Here is a 21,851-nt window from a genome sequence, read left to right as displayed (position 1 = left end):
TTACATACTTGCTGACTTCTCCAAGTAGTTTTGTTGATTACTCCAAGTAGAACTGATCTCTCTCTCACCAGTAATCATGAGAACTTTTAATTCAAGTGTTTCTTCTACAGAAGTTATTTATGTTGCATTCTTAACTTTGTATTCTAAAGACAGGTACCTCCTTATTATCTTTATATTTCAAAGTGTTTACCACAGTGATTTTGACCAAAAAGATGTATTCAATAGTCACTGCTGAAAACAGTTAATATTAAGCTAGGCACCCAAAGCTCACTCCTATAACCCTATTTACTCAGGAGGCTGAGACCTGAAGATTGCAGTTCAAAGCCAGCCTGGACAGTAAAGTCTGTGAGACTCTTATTCCCAGTAAACTTAAGAAAAAAAAAAAGCTGGAATTGGAGCTGTGGCTTTAGTGGTAGAGTGCTAGCTAGCCTAGTGGGGGTGGGGGGGAAGAATCTGGGGACAGTGTGCATGCCCCAAGTTCAAGCCCCAGGAATGGCAACAACCCCCCCCCAAAAAAAACTGTAATATTCAAGTGAGGCAGAAAGCATACAAGAAGACTTGTAAGATCTTTACTACATTGGCCAGGGAAGATGTAACATACTCGAGTGAGATCTCAGCTCAAAGCTAACCCAGGCAAGAAAGTCCCTAAGAATATTATCTCAAATGAACCACCAAAAAAGCCAGTAGTGGAACTGTGGCTCAAGTGGTATAGTGCTAGCCTTTGGCAATTTTTTTTTTCAGTCATGGGGCTTGAACTCTGGGCCTGGTGCTGTCCCTCAGCTCTTCAATTCAAGGCTTGCACTCTACCATTTGAGCCACAGCACCACTTCCAGTTTTCTAGTGGTTAATTGGAGGTAAGAGTTTCATGGACTTTCCTGCCCAGGATTTGAACCACAATCCTCAGATCTCAGTCTCTTGAATAGCTAGAATTTAGGCATGAGCCACCAGCCTCCAGCTCCGGCAATTATTTTTTAAAGCTCAGGGACTGGGAGGATAAGGTGGGGGACATAGAAATGGAGAGACAAGGGGTTAACAAATGAAGTAGTGGTACTCACTAGACACTATGTTGAAAATGAACTATAAGATTTGTGGATAAGGACAGGAGAGAAAAACTGGGGGGGAGAGAGGGAAGGGGTGACATTAGTTCCAAAAAGAAATATACTCTCTACTGACCTGTGTAACTGTAACCCCTCTGTACATAGCCTTTACAATAACAATGAAAAAATAAAAATAAAAAATAAAAGAGGGCTGGGAATGTGGCTTAATGGTAGAGTGCTTGCCTAACATGCATGAAGCCTTGGGTTCATTTCTTCAGTACCACATAAAAAGAAAAAACTACAAATGGCGCTGTGGCTTAAGTAATAGAGTGCTAGCCTTCAGCAAAAGAAGCTCAGGGACAATGTCCAGGCCCTGAGCTCAAGCCCCAGAACTGGCAAAAATTAAAAATTAAAGGAAGACTGGGTGCTGCTGGCTCACACCTGTAATCCTAGCTACTCAGCAAGCTGAAGCCAGTGGAGGCAGGAAAGTCTCTCTAACAGCCACCAGGAAACCGGAAGCAAGCTGTGGCTTAATGTGGTAGAACACTAGCCTTGAGCAGAAAAAGCTCAGGGACAGTGTTCAGGCCCTGAGGTCAAGTCCCACTACTGACCAAAAGAATAAAAGAAAGAAAAGGTCAGGTACAGTGCCTAGGCCCTGAGTTCATGCCCCAGGACTGGCACAAAAAAATAAAAAACTAGACCTAAGCTAGGCACCAGTGGCTCATGCTTGTAATCCTAGCTACTCAGGAGGCTGAGATCTGAGGATCAACGTTCAAAGCCAGCCCAGGCAGGAAAGTCCTTGAGCCTCTTATCTTCAGTAAACCACCAGAAAATCCGAAATGGTGCTGTGACTCAAAGGACAGCACCCAGGCCCAGAGTTTAAGACCCAGACTGACAAAAACAAAAACAAAAAAAAACTGCACTTATTACTTATGGGGAGTAGATATGGCTGGCATATATGAATCGGACCAGAGGTTGAAGAACTGGTACAGAGAAGGCATATGGAGCATGATTATAGGGTCATTTCTTGTCAAAGTTATGGTTCCCCTTATTTGCAATAATTACTATATGTCTAGGATAATCTTAGCAGATGAGCAGAATAGCTCAATAGCTACATACATATGACCATATAAGATGATGCTAAGCAAAATGAACTCTAAGACATGGACACAAGAGTTTTTCTTTGTTGTCGTTTTTTTTGTTTTGTTGGTTGTGGGGCCTGAACTCGGCCTAGGTGCTGTCCCTCAGCTCTTCAGCTCAAGGCTAGTGCTCTACCACTTGAGCCACAGTGCCACTTCCAGTTTTCTGGTGGTTTATTGGAGATAAGAGTCTCTAGGACTTTCCTGCCTGAGCTGGCTTTGAACCACGATCCTCAGATCTCTGCCTCCTGAGTAGCTAGGATTACAGGCATGAGCCACCGGTGCCCAGCTGTTGTTGTTATTAATGTACTATGTGATTTGTTTCTTTTGTGTGTTCTTCCCCCTATGGTTTATCCTTTGTAGTCACTGTATTTGATTTTGGTACCCTGGGTATTGTGTGTATGTTATCTAAATTAGGGAATAGAAGGGGAACAACAAAATGGTGAGCAAAGGACAAGGGAGGAACCAATGCAACAGTGATACTCATCATAAGACAATCTGTTGGAAATGATCTGTAAAACTTGGGGTGGGGGAATGAGGGGAGGGAAAGTGGGAGAAAAATGAGGGAGGGTAACAAGTTCAACAAGAAATGTACTTATTACCTTACTTATGTAACTGTAACCCCTCTGTACATCACCTTGACAATAAAAAATAAATAAATTATAATAAAAAAAGATATCTTACCTCTCTCTGGTCATTATCTAAACGCAGGTGTTCTGTGTGCTGCTTCTGCCGATCTTTCCGCCTCCACTGAGCAGGGGCATTCCTTTTTGTCCACCTGAAAATATCCAAGCAAGCAATTAAGAACATCCCAAAGCCACTGACAGGAGAAACTTGACTGTCTGAGAGACCAACAGTGGACAGCAGAGATAGTTCAGAGACCTTGAGGAAGTGCAGCTCAAAAAGCAGTGACAAGAAGCTGGGCACCAGAGGCTCATGCCTGTAAATCATAGCTACTCAGGAGGCTGAAATCTGAAGGTTGTGGTTTGAAAGCCGAACAAAAATGTCCTTGAGCCTCTAATCGCCAATTAACCACCAAAAATGCGTTAGTGATACTGTGGATCAAATTGTAGAGCATTCGCCTAGTGCCCAAGCCCTGAGTTCAAGCACTAAAACTAGCACGGGGGAGGAGGGCGGGGAGAAGCAGTAACTAAACAAGAAATTATAGCTCCCCAAGGGACATCTGTCTCAAAAACATACACATGGGGTGGGCTGGGAAGGTGGCTCAGTGGTAGAGCGCTTGCCTTGCATGACAGAGGCCCTGGGTTCGATTCCTCAGCACCACATAAGCAAAAAGAAAAAAGCCAGAAATGGCGCTGTGGCTCAAGTGGTAGAGTGCTAGCCTTGAGCTGAAGAGCTGAGGGACAGCGCCCAGGCCCAGAGTTCAGGCCCCACAACCAGACCAAAAAAAAAAAAAAACATACACATGGGGGGCTGGGAAGGTGGCTCAGTGGTAGAGTGTTTGCCTTGCATGCATGAGGCCCTGGGTTCAATTCCTAAGCACCAAATACATAGAAAAATCCAGAAGTGGTGCTGTGGCTCACATGGTAGAGTGCTGTCTTGAGCTGTGGGACAGCGCCCAGGCCCAGAGTTCAAGCCCCACAACCAACCAAAAAAAAAAAAAAGAACTTCACCTGGTGAATTGCCATTCATAGCCATTCATTGATAACTCACCTCCAAAAATGAAGGAGAGTAAGCCAGATAAATTTTCAGTTATTTCAACCATCACTTACTGAAGATACAATGGTAGTTAGCTGCTATTTGGGATCCAAGTACGAGATGATTTTAACCCATCGGTAGCCTGGCTTTTTGCAAGTCCTGAGTATATTGTCAACTCAAATTTTCACAGTGAAGACAGGAGCTTACAGATATTCTAAACTATTTTCTTGCTTATAAGTGAACAGTCTACAGGCTCTGGTTCTTCTCTGTATTTATTTCATAATCTGACTGTTGGCTGGGAATGTGGCTTAGTAGTACAGAGTGCTTGTCCAGAATGCATGAAGCCTGGGGTGCCGATTCCTTAGTACCACATGAACAGAAAGAGCAGGAAGTGGTGCTGGGGCTCACATGGCAGAATGCTAGCCTTGAGCAAAAGAAGCTCAGGGACAGTGCCCAGGCTCTGAACTCAAGCCCCAGGACTGGCAAACACAACAAAAAAAAATCTGAGGGTTTGGGGGCAAGAGGTAACCAATTCCAGGTGACAACCTCAGCTTAGAATCTTAGCCAGGGATCTGCAGGGTTGACTCACTTGTTGCTGGCTGGTCCAGTGGAAAGCACATCAGACTGCAGCTTAGGGAAAAAGCCTGGTTCATACTTTCCTTGTCCAATCTTCATGTCAAGTAAATGTGGGTGAACTGCAGTATGGTCAATTTTTGCCAGACGTAGTTCAATTGCTTTCTCTAGATGAGAATTTAAAAAATCAAGTCAAACATTTTTCAAGAAGCAGCTATGCTTAAATTTCCAGCCAAGATGAAATAGAAGGGGCTGGTATTTGTCTTCTTTCTTGAAACAACAGAAAGAAGAAAAAACAGACAATATATATTATGTGAAGCAATGAACTTCAAAACACTAGACATCTGGCATTGGAAGGAAGTAGCTCTGAGAAAAAGGAAGCAAACGAGACAACTCCTAAAAATGCCTCAGCTAACTGCTTAGAGAGTTTCTAATCTGTGGTACAGGGAGAGAAACAGAAATCGAGGGAGAGTCTGGTAGACTCCCTGAGTTAAAGAAAGCAAAGTAGGGGCTGGGGATATATCTTAGTAGTAGAGGACTTGTCTACAATGAGCATGGTCCTGGGTTCAAAAAAAGACATCCAAGTATTTTTGGCCTCAGAGAAGCCAAGGTGGTAGCATTAATAAGGAATGGTACCAGAACTGGGCACTGGTGGCTTACACCTGTAATCTTAGCTACTCAGTAGATCTGAGGATCACAGTTACAAGCAGGAAAGTCTGTGAGACTCTTTTGTTTTTTGGTCCGGTCGTGGGGCCTGAACTCTGGGCCTGGGCACTGTCCCTCAGCTCTTCAGCTCAGGGCTAGCTCTCTACCACTTGAGCCACAGCACCACTTCTGACTTTTTTCTTTTTGCTTATGTGGTGCTGAGGAATCGAACCCAGGGCCTCAGGCATGCAAGGCAAGCACTCTACCACTGAGCCACCTTCCCAGCCCCAAGTCTGTGAGACTCTTATCTCCAATTAATCACCAGAAAAACAGAAGTGGTGCTGTGGTTCAAGTGGTAGAGTGCTAGTTTTGATCTAAAGAGCTGAGAAACAGTGCCCAAACCCAGAGTTCAAGCCCCATGATGATGAAGAAGAAGGAGGAGGAGGAAGTGAAGGAGGAGGAAGAAGAAGAAGAGCCAAAAAAAAAAAAAAAAAAAGAGAATCCAGAAATTCAGGAACTAGCCAGGTGCTGGTGACTCATGCCTGTAATCATAGCTATTCAGGAGGCTGAGATCTGAGGATCGCAATTCAAAGCCAGCCTGGGCAGGAAAATCTGTGAGACTCTTATCTCCAATTAGCCACCAGAAAACCAGAAGTGGCACTGTGGCTCAAGTGGTAGAGAGCTAGCCTTGGCCTGAAGAGCTCAGGGACTGTGCCCAAGCCAGAGGTCAAGCCCCATGACCAGAAAAAGAAAAGAAAAGAAATCCAAGAACTTTGCAGAAGGTCCATCCTGAGTATTTACCAAGGTAACTGACCATTTCACACAAGTAAAACAACAACTAACAGCTGGAGAATCATCTCAGAAAACAAAGAGGTGACACTGACCAAGCATTGTATTCATAACTTGACTGATGGAATTGTAACTCCTTTATACAAATACATCATCATCATCATAGCATCATTATAGTAGTAATAAAACATTCAGAGCCAGGTGCCAGTGGCTAATACCTGTAATCCTAGCTACTCAGGAGGCTGAGACCTGAGAATCATGGTTTGAAGTGGTAGAGCTCTAGCCATGAGCAAAAAGTGTTCAGGGACTGCACCAGGCCCTGAGCTCAAACCCCATGACAGACAATAAACAAACATTTATTCTAACAAAACAAAAGAATCATCTGAAAAGTTTAAAGGGAACAGTACTCAATTCTTTTTTTTTTTTTTTGGTTGTGGGGCTTGAACTCAGGACTTGGGCTGCACTCTTCAGCTCAAGGCGAGAGCTCTACCACTTGAGCCACAGCACCATTTCCAGTTTTCTAGTGGTTAACTGGAGATAAGAGATTCACTGACTTTTCTGCCCAGGCTGGCTTGAAACATGATCCTCAGATCTCATCCTCCTGAGTAGCTAGGATTACAAGGCATGAGCCACCAGGGCCCGTTAAGTACTCAAATTCTTTCCCAGGGCTAGGAAATTGCCAAACCAGAAAATCTCATCATCTGGGAGGCTTACAGAACTCAGAAGAATCTTTCCTCAGTAATGAAGAGTAATTAGTCAATATACTAAAAGATTCTCATTCTACCAACCAAAACTTAAAAGGAAGGCCAGAAAAAAATCAAACTATTTCCAAGTAACTTAACAATATTCCAGAAAAGATCAAGAATATTTGCAGGAATGCAATAAGAATATGTCCAAAATTCTAAATGTTAATTAACATTCATCACATCAAAGATGACCAGCCATGCAAAGAAGTCAGATAGCGTATAACACATGATGGGAAAGGAAAAAAAAATCATGACAGAAACCAACCCAGAACTGACACAAATAACAAAATTAGCAGACAGGAATATTAACAGTTATTATATCTGCATTTAACTATATCATAATATTTGTTTAAAATTAGCAAATACAAAGTGACATGGCAGGCTGGGTACCAGTGGCTCACGCCTATAATCCTAGCTACTCAGGAGGCTGAGATCTGAGGATCATGGTCCAAAGCCAGCCCAGGCAGGAAAGTCTGTGAGAGTCTTATCGCCAATAAACCATTCAGAAAAATCAGAATTGGTGCTGTAGCTCCAGTGGTAGAGCACTAGCTTTGAGTTAAAAAGCTGAAGGACAGCTCCCAGGCCCAGAGTTCAAGGCTTATGACCACAAAAAAAAAAAAAAAAGTGACATGAGAAAATTTTTTTAGGATAATGGGTATGTTTATCAGTTCTTACTGTAAATGTAAGCACATGCTAACACTTGGGCTGGAGGTGTGGCTCAAGTGGTAAAGGGTTTGCTTAACTAATGTGCAATACTGGGTTAAATTTCGGCACTGCGATACATAAACAAACAATGATTACTATACGTTAATTACACCTTGACAGTTTTAGATGACTGTGATGTGGCTCAGTGGTGGGATATTTCCCTACCATGAATGAGAACCAATGTTTGATCTCTACAACAGGGAAGAATATAATTGTAAAAAATTTTAAAGATGGTAATTCTATTATTTTCTACAGTCATATGAAAAAAAATCTCCATCTTTGGACTTTGCATCTTTTTGGACTATGAGTTCAAGGTCCAGTGTCATTTTTTGGGAGGCCTTCCTTACTTCTCCCCACCCTCATTCTCAATTAACAAAAAAAGTCTATCACGTGCTCGCAATATTTGTGGACCTATCCATACAGTGATGAGCCACAGAAACCTCTTTATGTGTAAAATTATTATATAAGTGCAGTAGATTGCCAAAACATACCCTTGTAAATTGTGACATTTTTTAAAAATTTCCAATATTATGTTATTATTTTTTAGTAGGATTGGTTTAAGAAGCTGAGGTGTCTATTTGGAATGAGTGAGATGTCTAAACTATTCCTACAGTCTAGGGATATGAGGCTGGTGAGAGGAGTTCTGCTCTAATGGATTTGGCACATAGTTAAGGGGTATGTCCATGGCAAGCATATTCCTATGGTTTCTGAGAACAAGGCAAAGAGCCATCTAAAGCATGTTGGAACACTAATTTTCCTGAAATGAGCTTTAGTTAATTCTTCATACCATATTCCAAAATCCAGATTCTAAGAGGACCACCTTACTACATATTCTGGCCATAATTGAGACCAGAGTAATTCAAATAAACATATTACAGTATTTAACATATGGATTATAGATGGGCAAAGAATTAACTACCTCATTCACAATAAAAAAATTTATTTAAAAAAAAAAAGAATTAACTGCCTCACTCTTAGGGCAAATAGGTAGGGAGGGCCTCAAGTGATTACAGCCTCTGGCTTTACTACCTGTAGTTATAAGCAGAAAATCCCCTTACTCATGGTATGTCAAATACAAATATTGCCATGAAAATGGTTAAGGATCCTGATTTAAACCATAATTTGGGATCATTTCCTAAACTCATAGTCCCATAGAAATCTCTTTCAAGCTGCCCAGGTCCAAACCCTGAAGCAGGGTTCAGGAATTTGAAGGTTGCTAAATCCAAGAGATAAGAATGGTTATATTCTACTAATCCACTCAAATAGAATAGAAAACACATGAGCCTTAGTCATGAGGACTTTTTTCTTTTTTCTTTTTTGGTGATACTGGGGCTTAAACTCAAGGTTTCATGCTAGTCAGCAAGCACTCCACCACCTAAACCTTCTTGCTTTAGCATGTTGTGGTGTTTTTGTTTTTTTGTTTCTTGTTTTTGCCAGTCTTGGGGCTTGAACTCAGGGCCTGGGCACTGTCCCTGAGCTTCTTTTGCTCAAGGCTAGCACATTACCACTTGAGCCACAGTGACACTTCCAGTCTTTTCTGTTTATGTGGTACTGAGGAATTGAACCCAGGGCTTCATGCATGCTAGGCAAGCACTCTACCACTAAGCCACATTCCCAGCCCTGTTGTTGGTTTTTTTTTTTTTGTCGGTCGTGAGGCTTGAACTCTGGGCCTAGGCGCTGTCCCTCAGCTCTTCAGCTCAAGGCGAGCGCTCTACCATTTGAGCTACAGCGCCACTTCCGGTTTTCTAGTCGTTTATTGGAGATAGGAGTCTCACGGTCTTTCCTACCCGGGCTGGCTTTGAACCTAGATCCTCAGATCTCAGCCTCCTGAGTAGCTAGGATTACAGGAGTGAGCCACCAGCGCTCGGCTTGTTGTTGGTTTTTTAAAGATAAGGTCTTGAGCTTTTGTCCAGGCTTGCCTGAGACCATAATCCTTCTACTTCCACCTCCTAGGCAGCTGGAATACTAGTGTGCACCACCACATCTAAAAAGAGGACTATTACCTCTGTCTGTCTGTCTGCCAGTGTGTGTGTGTGCGCACACACTGGTCCTGAGACTCAGATTCTGGGCCTGGGTGCTGTCCCTGAGCTCCTTTTTGCCCAAGATTAGCACTGTTACCACTTGAACTATATCACCACTTCTGGCATTTTCTGAGTAGCTTATTGGAGATAAGAGTCTCCCAGACTTTCTGGGCCAAACTGGTTTCAAATCACAATCCTTAGATCTCAGCCTCCAGAGAAACTAGGATTACAGGTGTGAGCAACCAGCAGTTGAGGATTATTATCTTAATAAAACCATTTAAAGGTAAACCCAGAAACTAGAAAATGTAAGGTTGATGAAGACAAAATTTTATTCAAGCTGTCAACAGTTCTAGCTTCAAAATCAAAAAAACAAAAGCCTAATTGAGTGCTGGTGTCTCACACCTATAATCCCAGCTACTCTGGAGGCTAAGATCTAGAAGTAGAGGTCAACGGTAGACCCAGGCTCTGAGTTCACATCCCAGGTCAAGCATAAAAAAAAAAGCCTGGGGCTGGAAGGTGGCTCAGTGGTAGAGCGCTTGTCTTGCATGAGGCCCTGAGTTCGATTCCTCAGTACCACATAAAGAAAGAAGCCAGAAGTAGCACTGTGGCTCAAGTGCACTAGCTTTGAGCTGAAGAGCTGAGGGACAGCGCCCAGGCCCAGAGTTCAGGCCCCACGACCAGACCCCCCCAAAAAAAAAAGCCTGACATATTCATTCATTTGGACATATAGTAGTAGGTACTTATAATGGTAAATGAATAAACAAACTATACTAAAGGCTAAAGTAAGGACACAGAAGCATCCTATAAGTAAGCACACTATTTACTCTAACATTTCAAGTTGAAACCTCCTCTAAAGCTAAGCTGATCTAGCTGCAGCCCTCAGTGAACAAAAAGGCAAGTTCAATTATTCGTGTAGTCTACAACTTTGTGTGACCAAGCATGATGCTAGAAGATTAAGGATAAGAAAGTGAGTAAATACAGACTCTGCACTTACGCTGTTTCCTGACAATAATTCAAAGAAACTGTAGAGTGGAGATGAGAACAAAGTGCCACAGGTGCTCAGAAGAAAAACCAACTGACTTAGCCTGGAGCATCAGAGAAGACTTCATAGAGGAGGAGACATATTGGCTAGGTGTCATTTTGGGCATATGTGTTTTGTTTCATTTTCTGACAACTATCAATTTCTTACTTATACTTCATTAATCCCTTCTTCTTGATTAAAGAACTCTAATATTGTTCAGAGTTGCACTGCCTCCAATTCAATGTTCACTTTTATAGACTCCCTGGCTTTAAAGCCAGTTACATAATGTGAGCCTGCTCTATGAGAACATGGAAATTGTTGGGAATTTCTGGGAATTGCTTTCTGATAAATGTGGGGAAATACAGGTGGCATCAACTCTCCCTCTTCTTTACTTAAATGTGAATATAAAAAGTCTCAGGCTGGGAAGGTGGCTCAGTGGTAGAGTGCTGCCTCGCATGCATGAGGCCCTGGGTTCAATTCCTTAGCCCCACATAAGCAGAAAAAGCCGGAAGTGGCGCTGTGGCTCAAGTAGTAGAGCTTCACCTTGAGCGGAAGAGCTGAAGGACAGAGCCCAGGCCCAGGCCCACAACAGACAAAAAAAAAAGTCTCATAATTGGCTGGGCACTGGTAACTCACACCTGTAATCCAGTAGCTCAGGAGGCTGAGATCTGAGGATTGAGGTTTGAAGCCAGCCTGGGCAAGAATATCCATGAGACTCTTATCTCCAATTAAGCACCAAAAAAAAGCTGGAAGTGGAGTGGTGGCTCAAATGGTATCCTTGAGCAAAAAAATCTCAAGGCCCAGGCCCTAAATTCAAGTCCCAGGACTGACACAAAAAAAATCTCAATAACCATGACTCAACATCATTACTATAAAAGTAGCATACTAAAGAGAGTTGAAAAAGAAATTGATGGCCAGGAAGGTGGCTCAGCAGTAGAGTGCTTGCCTTGCATACATGAGGCCCTGGGTTCGATTCCTTAGCACCACATAAGCAGAAAAAGCCGAAGTGGCGCTGTGGCTCAAGTGGTAGAGCACTAGCCTTGAGCTGAAGAGCTGAGGTACAGCGCCCAGGCCCAGAGTTCACGACCGACCAAAAAAAAAAGGAAAAAAATTGACTCTCAAGTTCTCACTCTTAAGCAAACAATAGCAATCACCACTTTTGTACTTCTTGCTAATTAAAAAAACAAATCCCTATTTTACCCAGTACTGCTTAGGTTTCTTGCTACTTATTTCAAGAAATGTTCCCAACTGACACAATGTTAAAGGATGAAAAAAAGATTGTCCGATTTTTCCAGTTGTAGGGCTTGAACTCTGGGCCTGGGCACTGTCCCTGCACTCTTCAGCTCAAGGCTAATGCTCAACCACTTGAGCCAGTGTCACTTCTGATTTTCTGGTGGTTTATTGGAGATAAGAGTCTCACAGACTTTCCTGCCTGGGCTGGCTTTGAAATGGGATCCTCAGATCTCAGCCTCCTGAGTAGCTAGGATTATAGGCATGAGCCACCAGTGCCCAGCTTTTAAGTCAATAATAAGGAAGAACACTGCAGGTGATGTAGTAACATATGCAATGGCAGAAACAAGAAAAGAGGTTAGCATGTTTTGGAACAGGCACATGTTAGAGACATAGCCCAAAAGGCTAAACATACAACTCCAAGGAGGCCTTACCTGCTTCATCCACAGTAGTGCATTTCTGGTACATGGATGTGCGGAGGGTAGGTGTCCGAACATTTAGCAGCCTTATCTTGTCTACCCGGGAATCAAATACCCGAAGTATAGGGTCTTTATCATCATCATCATGACACATAATTTTGTTGTCAATAAAAGAAGCAAACATTTGAGTCTCCAGGAATCTTGAGAGAAAGGGCAGATAGGGCTCAGGCTGATCTGACAGAAAAGATGCCTGGTGGGGACAAAAGAGAACAGCCCTTGACAGAGAAGAGAATTTGGCCTTTTGACCAGCACAAGCAACATAACCAAAAGATAATTAATTCTTCTTTGGAGTATCCTAGACTTTTATGAAAAGCAAACTGCAGAATTCCTTCATCCCTTAAAAAAATTTGTTTTCAGCCGGGCGCTGGTGGCTCACGCCTGTAATCCTAGCTACTCAGGAGGCTGAGATCTGAGGATCGCGGTTCAAAGCCAGCCCGGGCAGGAGAGACCATGAGACTCCTATCTCCAATAAACTACCGGAAAACCGGAAGTGGCGCCGTAGCTCAAGTGGTAGAGCGCTCGCCTTGAGCTGAAGAGCTGAGAGACAGCGCCCAAGCCCAGAGTTCAAGCCCCACGACCGACAAAAAAAAAAAAAAATTTGTTTTCAAACATCCAAAAATTCTAACACTGGCACAAACTTATACTGATAACCTACTAAAGCAACCAATTAGATTTGTTTTTTTTTTGTTTTCTGTTTTCACTTTTTTTTTTGTGGGGGGGGAGGTTGAGTGTGCTGGTACTAGGTCTTAACCTTGGTCTCGACCTCTTGGTTGGCTTTTGTTTTTTTTCTTTGTCAGTCTTAGGGCTTAAACACAGAGCTTTGGCCCTGTCCTTGAGCTTTTTTGGTCAAGGCTAGTGCTCTACCACTTGAGCCACAGCACTACTTCAGTTTTCTGATGGTTAATTGGAGATAAGAGTCTCACGGATTTTCCTGCTCAGGCTGGCTTTGAATTGCAATTCTCACTCAGATCTCAGCCTCCTGAGTAGCCAGGATTATAGGCGTGAGTTACCAGCGCCCAGCAAAAAAAAATTTTAGACAAAAAAAAAACTTTTTGGCTGGAGATAAATGACTGGATAGTAATAACAAGTACATCAAAAGACCATTATAGGCTAAGTACTGATGACTTACGTCGGAAACCTGGCCGCTTAGGCTCTTAAGAATTCAGAATTGAGGCTGGGAAGGTGGTTCAGTGGTACAGTGCTTGCCTTGTATGTATGAGGCCCTGTGTTTGATTCCTCAGCATCACATAAGCAGAAAAAGCCAGAAGTGGCACTGTAGCTCAAGTGGTAGAGTGCTAGCCTTGAGCTGAAGAGCTGAGGGACAGTGCCCAGGCCCAGAGTTCAGGCCCCATGACCGACTAAAAAAAAAAAAAAAAGAACTGAGAACTGCAGTTTGGAGCCAGACTGAGGAATAAAGTCTGTGAGACTCTTCAATTAACCAGCAAAAAGCCAAAAGTAGAGCTGTGGGTCAAGTGTCAAAGCACAAGCCTTGACCAAAAAAGCCAAGTAAGAACATGAGGCATCAGGTACCCGTGGCTCACACCTGTAATCCTAACTACTCAGGAAGCTGAGATCTGAGAATCTTGGTTCAAAGCCAGCTTGGGCAGGAAAGTACTTTTGTGTGTGTGGGGGGGGGGGGTTGTGGGGCTTAAACTCTGGGCCTGGGCTCTGTCCCTAAGCTCTTTAGCTCATGACTAGCGCTCTACCTCTTGAGCCACAATACCACTTCCGGTTTTCTGAGTGGTTTATTGGAGATAAGAGTCTCCTGGACTTTCCTGCTTGGGCTGGCTTTGAACCACAAACCTCAGATCTCAGCCTTCTGAGTAGCTAGGATTACAGGCATGAGCCACAGGCATGTAACACTCTTATTATCTCCAATAAACCACCAGAAAACTGGAAATGGCATGGTGACTCAAGTGGTAGAACACTCACCTTGAGCTGAAGAGCTCAGGGACAGCACCTAGGCCCAGATTTCAAGCTTCACAGCAAACTAATTAACTAACTAAATAAATAAATAAACATGAAGCCCTAAATTCAAGCCCTACCACCACCACCCTGCCAAGGTACCCAAAGCTCTTATCTGTAATCTAGCTACTCAGGAGGCTGAGATCTGAGGATTGTGGTTCCAACCCAGCTGAGACAAGAAAGTTTGTGAGACTCTTACCTCTAATTAACCATCAAAACACCAGAAGTGAGCTATAGTTAAAGTGGTAAGCACTAGACTTCAGCAAAAAAGCTCAGATACAATACCCAGGCCCTGAGTTTAACCCCCAAAATACCAAGATAGGCCCCTCTCTACCAAGAAAAGACACACACACACACACACACACACACACACACACACACACACACACACACACACACACACACACCATACTTGTTCTAGTAATATATATAAAAGAAAAAACATAGTATTTATTCAACTTTTTCAAGATGTAACAGAAGTTTTCATTCTTCATCACCTCTGCAGCCAAAGTATACTTACTTTATCAAAGTTTTGCATCTGCTCCCTGTTGGTAAACCAGGATTCCTTATCCTGACTGGGCTGAATGACAAACACTTCATAATCTGCAAACATCTGAGTAAAACGATTTGCAAAAACTTCCCGAATCTGAATGTTTAGCTGATAAATCCTAAGTTCTTCTTCATCACACTGAACTTTGAGATCCTTGTTGTTGCTACTTGAGTCTTCTCGTACTTCTAGCTACAAAACAAAAAAAATAAATAAATAAAGCTAAGAATATAAACACTTGTTCTTTCACGCCAAAGAAATGCAACTAGTCAAGCCAACACCAGTGGTTCACACCTGTAATACTAGCTGCATAGAAGGCTGAGATCTGAGAATCATGATTCGAAGCCAGACCAGACAGGAAAGTCCATGAGACTTTCATCTCCAATAAACTACTCAGAAAAAAAAAACAGAAGTGGCACAGGAAGCTCAGGGACAATGCCAAGGACTGGCTAAAAAATAAATAAATAAAATTAATAAATAAGAGGCTGGGAAGAAATAAGAGGCTGGGAAGGTAGCTCAGTGGTAGAGTATGCCTTGCATGCATGAGGCCCTGGGTTCAATTCCTCAGCACCACATAAGCAGAAAAAGCTAGATGTGACACTGTGGCTCAAGTGGTAGAGTACTAGCCTTGAGCTGAAGAGCTAAGGGACAGTGCCCAGGCCCAGAGTTCAGGCCCCAAGACTGACCAAAAGAAATGCAACTAGTCTAATTTTTTCCAGTGGGTTTTTTTCTTAACAAATAGTGAAAAGTTGAGAATAAAACTGAAAAATAAAGGGGTTCTAGGGACTGAGGGCTTGGCTTAATGGAAGAGTATATGTCTGCCATATGCAAAGAAGGAGTAAGAAGAACAGGAAGGAGGAGAGGAGAAGGAAGAAAAGAAAGAAGAGGAAAAGGGAAATAAGAAGGGAAAAGAGGAGAGGGGAAGAGAAAGGAGGGAAGGGGAGAAGAGTAGGGAGTAGAGAGAAAAGAAAAAGATTTTTGTCACAAAGGAAAAGATTGAGTTCATTTAAAGATAACCAACAACTCAATGTAAGTGGCTATAAGATCATTATGGTCAGAGAGAAATTCAGCCACGAATGAAAAGGTGCTAATTTCAAGTGTTAAGGATAAAGGAGGGAATCTATAAAATCAATGAAGAAGCCAGGTGCCAGGACTCATGTACTGAGGAGGCTGAGATCTGAGTAGTGTAGTTTGAAGCCACCTAAGCAGACAAATCCATAAGGCTGTTATTTCCAATTAGCCAGAAAAAAAGCCATGGCTCAAGTGGTAGAGTGCAATTTGAGCAAAAAAGCCAAAGGAGAGCAAGAGGCCCTGAGTTCAGGCCCCAAAACAGACACAATAGAGATTAGATAGATTAGATAGATAGATAGATAGATAGATAGATAGATAGATAGATAGATAGATAGATAGATAGATAGATAGATAGATAGATAGATCGTGTCTGGTTAAAGTTATACCTCTTATCTATCCCTTTGGAATGTGGGGGTGGAGGAGTCTAGTCTACTTTATAAGAGAAAGCCACTAAAAGGAATCCAGTGAAATTACTTTGGCCAGTTTATAAGTAACTTATAAAAGTAATTTAGCAATGAGAATGAGGAAAGTAAAGAGTAAGTAAACAAGTACAAAAGCTTAGTTATATCAAAGTCGGAAATAGAAAACTAAGTAAATTCCTAGAAATAGCACATGACTAAAATCTAAGAGAATCAATTCTAACCTCTTGCTCAGATACTTACTAACATCAAATCTTGGGTAAAAATGTTTAGGCTTTTTAAGCCTCATTTTCTTTTTTTCTTTTTTAGTCTGTCTTGGGGCCTGAGCTCTGGGCCTGGGCACTGTCCCTCAGCTCTTCAGTTCAAGGCTAGCACTCTACCACTAGAGCCACAGTGCCATTTCCGGCCTTTTCTGTTAATATGGTGCTAAGGAATCAAAACCAGGGCCTCATACATGCAAGGCAAGCACCCTACCACTGAGTCACTTTCCCAGCCTTTAAGCCTCATTTTCTTTGTCCATGAAAGTTTTTTTTTTGTTTTGTTTTTAAAAACAAAAAAAAACCCTGCTGGGGGCTGGGAAGTTGGCTCAGTGGTAGAGCGCTTGCCTTGCATGCCTGAGGCCCTGGGTTTGATTCCTCAGCACCACATAAGCAAAAAGAAAAAAGCCGGAAGTGGCGCTGTGGCTTAAGTGTAGGGCACTAGCCTTGAGCTGAAGAGCTGAGGGACAGTGCTCAGGCCCAGAGTTCAGGCCCCACAACCGGACCAAAAAATAAAAAATAAAAATAAAAAAAAACCCTGCTGGGGCTGGGAAGGTGGCTCAGTGGTAGAGCGCTTGCCTTGCATGCCTGAGGCCCTGGGTTCAATTCCTCAGCACCACATAAGCAGAAAAAAGCAGGAAGTGGTGCTATGGCTCAAGTGGTAGAGTGCTAGCCTTGAGTTGAAGAGCTGAGGGACAGCGCCCAGGCCCAGAGTTCAGGCCCCACGACTGGACCCAAAACAAAAAACAAAAACAAAAAAACCCTGCTCTAGGGACTCAGAATGTGGCATAGTGGTAGAGTGCTTGCCTAGCATGCATGAAGCTTTGGGTTCAATTCCTCAGTACCATGTAACAGAAAAGGCCAGAAGTGGCGCATGGCTCAAGTGGTAGAGTGCTAGCCTTAAGCAAAAGAAGTTCAAGCCCCAGGACTGGCAAAAAAACAACACACACACAGACAAAAAAAAAACAAAAAACTGCTCTATTGGACTGTTGTGAATCTCACAAGGACAATGGATCTCAATAAGTCTGAACACAAGGATTACCACTATGATCTTATAAGAGTCTCTGCCATTCTATATGAACATACAGAATGATATCAGGTTCTCTTTAACCTGCATGAAAAACTACCCATGTTTAGATTTAAGTAGCATTTGCTCAAATAATGTCTACAAGAGCTTGATCCAAGTCACCCATTAAAAGCTTTCTTTTACTGCTTACAAATATATCTTGTCCTGAACTAGTTTTCTCCTCCATATCCAACATAATTTCAACAGATCTATTTACAGCATCTTACTTTTTCCAAGCTCACTCCAGTTCTCTTGACCAAGGCTTGAAGCCGGGCAATAGTTTCATTCTCCTTGAGGAGCTCATAGGAATGCAAAGGAGAGCCAGCAATGTTCCCATTCTTCTTGTCAGATACAAGGTCAGAAGCCCGGAGTCTCTTCAACTTGGAGGCGCTCTCACTGCAGTGAAGGTTTCCTTCAGGAGGAATGCCAAATGCCATGAGAATCTCAGAGACTTCCTGGACAAACTCCAATTTGTTGGGAAACTGAGGCAAGTCCTCTGGCAGCTCAATAAAGTGGTTGTCAACATCCACAAAGCAGAGATTAGCCTGGAAATCAAAACAAGGTAAAAAGCATGAGCAACTCCTGAGCACCAAAGAGAGAAGAAAAAGAAAACATCTAAAATAGGAATATATGAAATATGTAAAAAGACAATGGGGCTCAGAAATGAGATACAACCCTTTCTACCTGTTAAACTTAAGTTACTTTGCCTTTCTAACTCCTTTTCCTTAGCTATAAAGTAGAAATAAAAAGACAAAAATTCTTCTGTTAGAGTGGTAAGGATATTATACCGTAGGTACTAAGCACCTAACAAAACTCTCACATACATAGTAAATGTTAAAGTAAAGCTCTACAGTCAGTGAGAACAGAAGGAATGAGTTATAAAGTATAGGTTCCAAATCTTACACTGCCACTATCTTCCTATGTGAGTTCACTGAGTATACTAACTTTTCTGAGACTAAGCCCTGATTTGTGAGATTTAGTGGCTGATCTTAGTTAGGGCTCCCTGTACTTCATTTTGACTTTAAGACTGCCTGTGAGAGGATGCAGATAGACAGCATTCTCATACAATGCTGAAGAGGTAAGTAATTTGGATTAGTAACAACAAAAATTGGCTCTAGCTAGGTATCCCTATTTTATAGACAAAATAGACAGTGACAGGTTAAATAACAGGTCTAAAGTCACACAGACTTTAACAGAACTTGAATTTAAATTCACCTAGCCTGACTTCAGTCACACCTTTACGTTCATCACCATTTCCTCTACTGCTTACCAGAAATCTTGCATATTTCTTATGCAATTTAACTTAATACTGAATATTTTTCCTTGTTAGCCATTTCTTTTTATACGTTTATCTTATAACCATTAACCTGTTCTAGTCAAGACGATTGTCATACAAAGGAGGAGGCAACAATGCTTGATAAGAAATGTACTCATGGGCTGGGAAGGTGGCTCAGTGGTAGAGCGCTTGCCTTGCATGCTCAAGGCCCTGGGTTCCATTCCTCAGCAACACATAAGCAAAAGAAAAAAGCCGGAAGTGGCGCTATGGCTCAAATGGTAGAGCACTAGCCTTGAGCTGAAGAGCTGAGGGACAGCGCCCAGGCCCAGAGTTCAGACCCCACGACCAGACCCCCCCCCAAAAAAAAGGAATGTACTCATTACCCTGCCCATGTAATTGTAACCCTTCTGTACGGTATTTTCACAAAAAAAAAAAAAAAGACAATTGTCATTGCCTTTATTCCAAAGCATTAGTAAATGGCTGGATGAGTCTATTTCTCTCTGTAAAACATATAGTAATATTACCTATATTATACTTGTTTTAAGGATTATAATAAATGCAAAGGGTTTAGCAGAGTGTAGAGCACAGAAGAAATAATAAATGCTGTTTAACATTGTTATCACTGCAGACATAAAACTTAAACACACACACACACACACAAAAATTCCTTAGTGAAATGATGCTAAAAAACTTTAATTAAGCCAGGTGCCGGTGGCTCATGCCTGTAATCCTAGCTACTCAGAAGGCTGAGATCTGAGGATTGGAGTTCAAAGCCAGCCAGAACAGGAAAGACTGTAAGACTCTTTTTTTGGGGGGGGAGGGGTTCCAGTCGTGGGGCCTGAACTCTGGGCCTGGGCGCTGTCCCTCAGCTCTTCAGCTCAAGGCTAGCGCTCTACCACTTGAGCCACAGCACCACTTCCGGCATTTTTGTTTTGGCTTATGTGGTGCTGAGGAATCGAACCCAGGGCCTCATGCATGCAAGGCAAGTGCTCTACCACTGAGCCACCTTCCTAGTCCCGACTATAAGACTCTTATCTCCAATTAACCACCAGAAAACCAGAAGTGGCACTGTGGCTTAAGTGGTAGAATGATTGCCTTGAGCTAAAAAGCATAAGGCAGCGCCCAGGCCCAGAGTTCAAGACCCATGACTGACAAAAAAGAAAAAAAAAAGTCTCCTAATTTAGGGCTGGCTGGGAATGTGGCTTAGTGGTAGAGTGCTTGCCTAGCATGCATGAAGCCCTGGGCTTGATTCCTCAGTACTACATACACAGAAAAAGCTGCAAGTGGTGCTGTGGTTCAAGTGGTAGAGTGCTAACCTTGAGCAAAAGAAGCTCAGGGACAGTGTCCAGGCTCTGAGTTCAAGCCACAGGACTGGCAAAAATAAAAAATAAAATAAATAAAATAGGCATAAAATAGTAATCCCCAGGAAAAGAGCAATCTTAAATAGATTAACATACTATAGATGAACTATTTAATAAACATTTTGGGAACAAATGACTGCCCATTTAGAAATGTAAAACTTGAGACAGACTGGAGCTTTAAATATAAAATGTCATTATCTTTTTTTGTTGTTGTTGGTTGTGAGGCCTGAACTCAAGGCTAGCCCTCTACCACTTGAGCCACAGTGCCACTTTCAGCTTTTTCTGCTTATGTGGGGCTGAGGAATCAAACCCAGGGCCTCATGCATGCAAGGCAAGCACTCTACCACTGAGCCACCTTCCCAGCCCATGTCATTACCTTTTAAAGATACATAGTTAAGTCTGGATGACATAATGCATATTAGATTTGTTTTAAAATAATCCAATAAGAGGGCTAGAGATATGACTCAACTTAGAGTACCTCCCTCACACATGTGAGAACCCAAGTTCAAACTACAGTACTGGAAAAAAAATCATCATTGTGGTCCAATAAAGAGAGATGGAAGAGGGAAGATATAAAAAGAAGAGTGAGGGGCTGGGAAGGTGGCTTGGTGGTAAAGCGCTTGCCTTGCATGCCTGAGGCCCTGGGTTCCATTCCTCAGCACCACATAAGCAAAGAATAAAAAGCCAGAAGTGGCGCTGTGGCTCAAGTGGTAGAGCGCTAGCCTTGAGCTGAAGAGCTGAGGGACAGCGCCCAGGCCCAGAGTTAAGGCCCCATGACCAGACCCCCCCCAAAAAAATTAATTAATTAATTAAAAAAATAAAAAGAAGAGTGACTGGCTAAGAAGTGTATATAAAAATTATGCACAATTAGATGTTCTGTTCATTCAATCCCTAGCATGTGTGAATAATGCATACATACACACACACAGATTGCTGACTGATGAACAATGATGGAGCTAGACTCTTTCTTATGTGTATTTGACATTTTTCATAACAAAGTGAATAAGTTTAAAGCAACAAATAAAAGTACGAAAAAAAAATTCTGTCAGGCACCAATGGCTCATACCTACAATTCTAGCTACTCAAGAGACTAAGAACTGAGGATCAAAGGTTCATAGCCATCTTGGGCAAGAAAGCCCATGAGACTCGTAACTCCAATTAACTACGAGAAAACTAGAAGTAGTACTATGGCTTGAAGTGGTAGAGCACTAGCCTAGAGTGGAAAAACTCAGGGATAGCACCCAGGCACTGAGTTCAAGCCACCCCAGGACCAACATGCACACAAAATAGTGCCTTTTAAAAATTTAAGAGGGGCTGGGAAGGTGCCTCATTACTGTCTACCAACCGATAATTGAAAAAAAAAAGTCTCTCAAAACTTTAAACACTATAAAAATCATCCTAAATTTCACTTTCTGGAGTTCCATCACAATATAATAAATAGTTTTGACCAATTCATATTTACCATCTAATAATAGGCATTGGTGGCTCATGCCTATAATCCTAGCTACTCAGGAGGCTGAGATCTAAGGATCACAGTTCAAAGCTAGCCCAGGCAGGAAAGTCCCTGACTCTTATCTCCAATAAACCACCAGAAAACCAGAAGTGGTGCTGTGGCTCAAGAGGCAGAGTGCTAGACTTGAGCTGAAGAATTGAAAGACAGTGCCTAGGCCCAGAGTTTAAGCCCCATAGACTGACCCGCCCCCCAAAAAACATAAAAACATCAAATACAGTGAGAACAGGGGTTATACCATGGGGGAGGGACATACAAAGCAACAAAGAAATCATCTTATAAATATGTTAGAAACAATCACATGAAAGAAAAAAAACATTTGAATACTTATCTTG

The 21,851-nt window shown here is 42.3% G+C and overlaps 1 protein-coding gene across 1 annotated transcript in view; it reads right to left on the bottom strand.

Annotated features, from left to right (window-relative positions):
* The window catches only part of Dennd5a (DENN/MADD domain containing 5A), a 98,326-nt gene that overhangs the window by 22,261 nt on the left and 54,214 nt on the right, over positions 1-21,851 (bottom strand). Inside the window, exons 6-10 of the mRNA XM_013028677.1 lie at positions 17,597-17,914; positions 14,530-14,748; positions 12,000-12,234; positions 4,425-4,575; positions 2,861-2,954 (exon numbers count right to left, since the gene is read on the bottom strand). Of these exons, the coding sequence (XP_012884131.1) occupies positions 2,861-2,954; positions 4,425-4,575; positions 12,000-12,234; positions 14,530-14,748; positions 17,597-17,914 (1,017 nt within the window). The remainder of the gene's footprint in view (positions 1-2,860; positions 2,955-4,424; positions 4,576-11,999; positions 12,235-14,529; positions 14,749-17,596; positions 17,915-21,851) is intronic.

The sequence above is a fragment of the Dipodomys ordii genome, unplaced genomic scaffold (genome assembly GCF_000151885.1).
Source record: "Dipodomys ordii isolate 6190 unplaced genomic scaffold, Dord_2.0 Scaffold113, whole genome shotgun sequence".
Lineage (NCBI taxonomy): Eukaryota > Metazoa > Chordata > Mammalia > Rodentia > Heteromyidae > Dipodomys > Dipodomys ordii.
The sequence above is the reverse complement of the archived record's forward strand: the minus strand, read 5'-3'. Positions and strand labels throughout refer to the sequence as shown.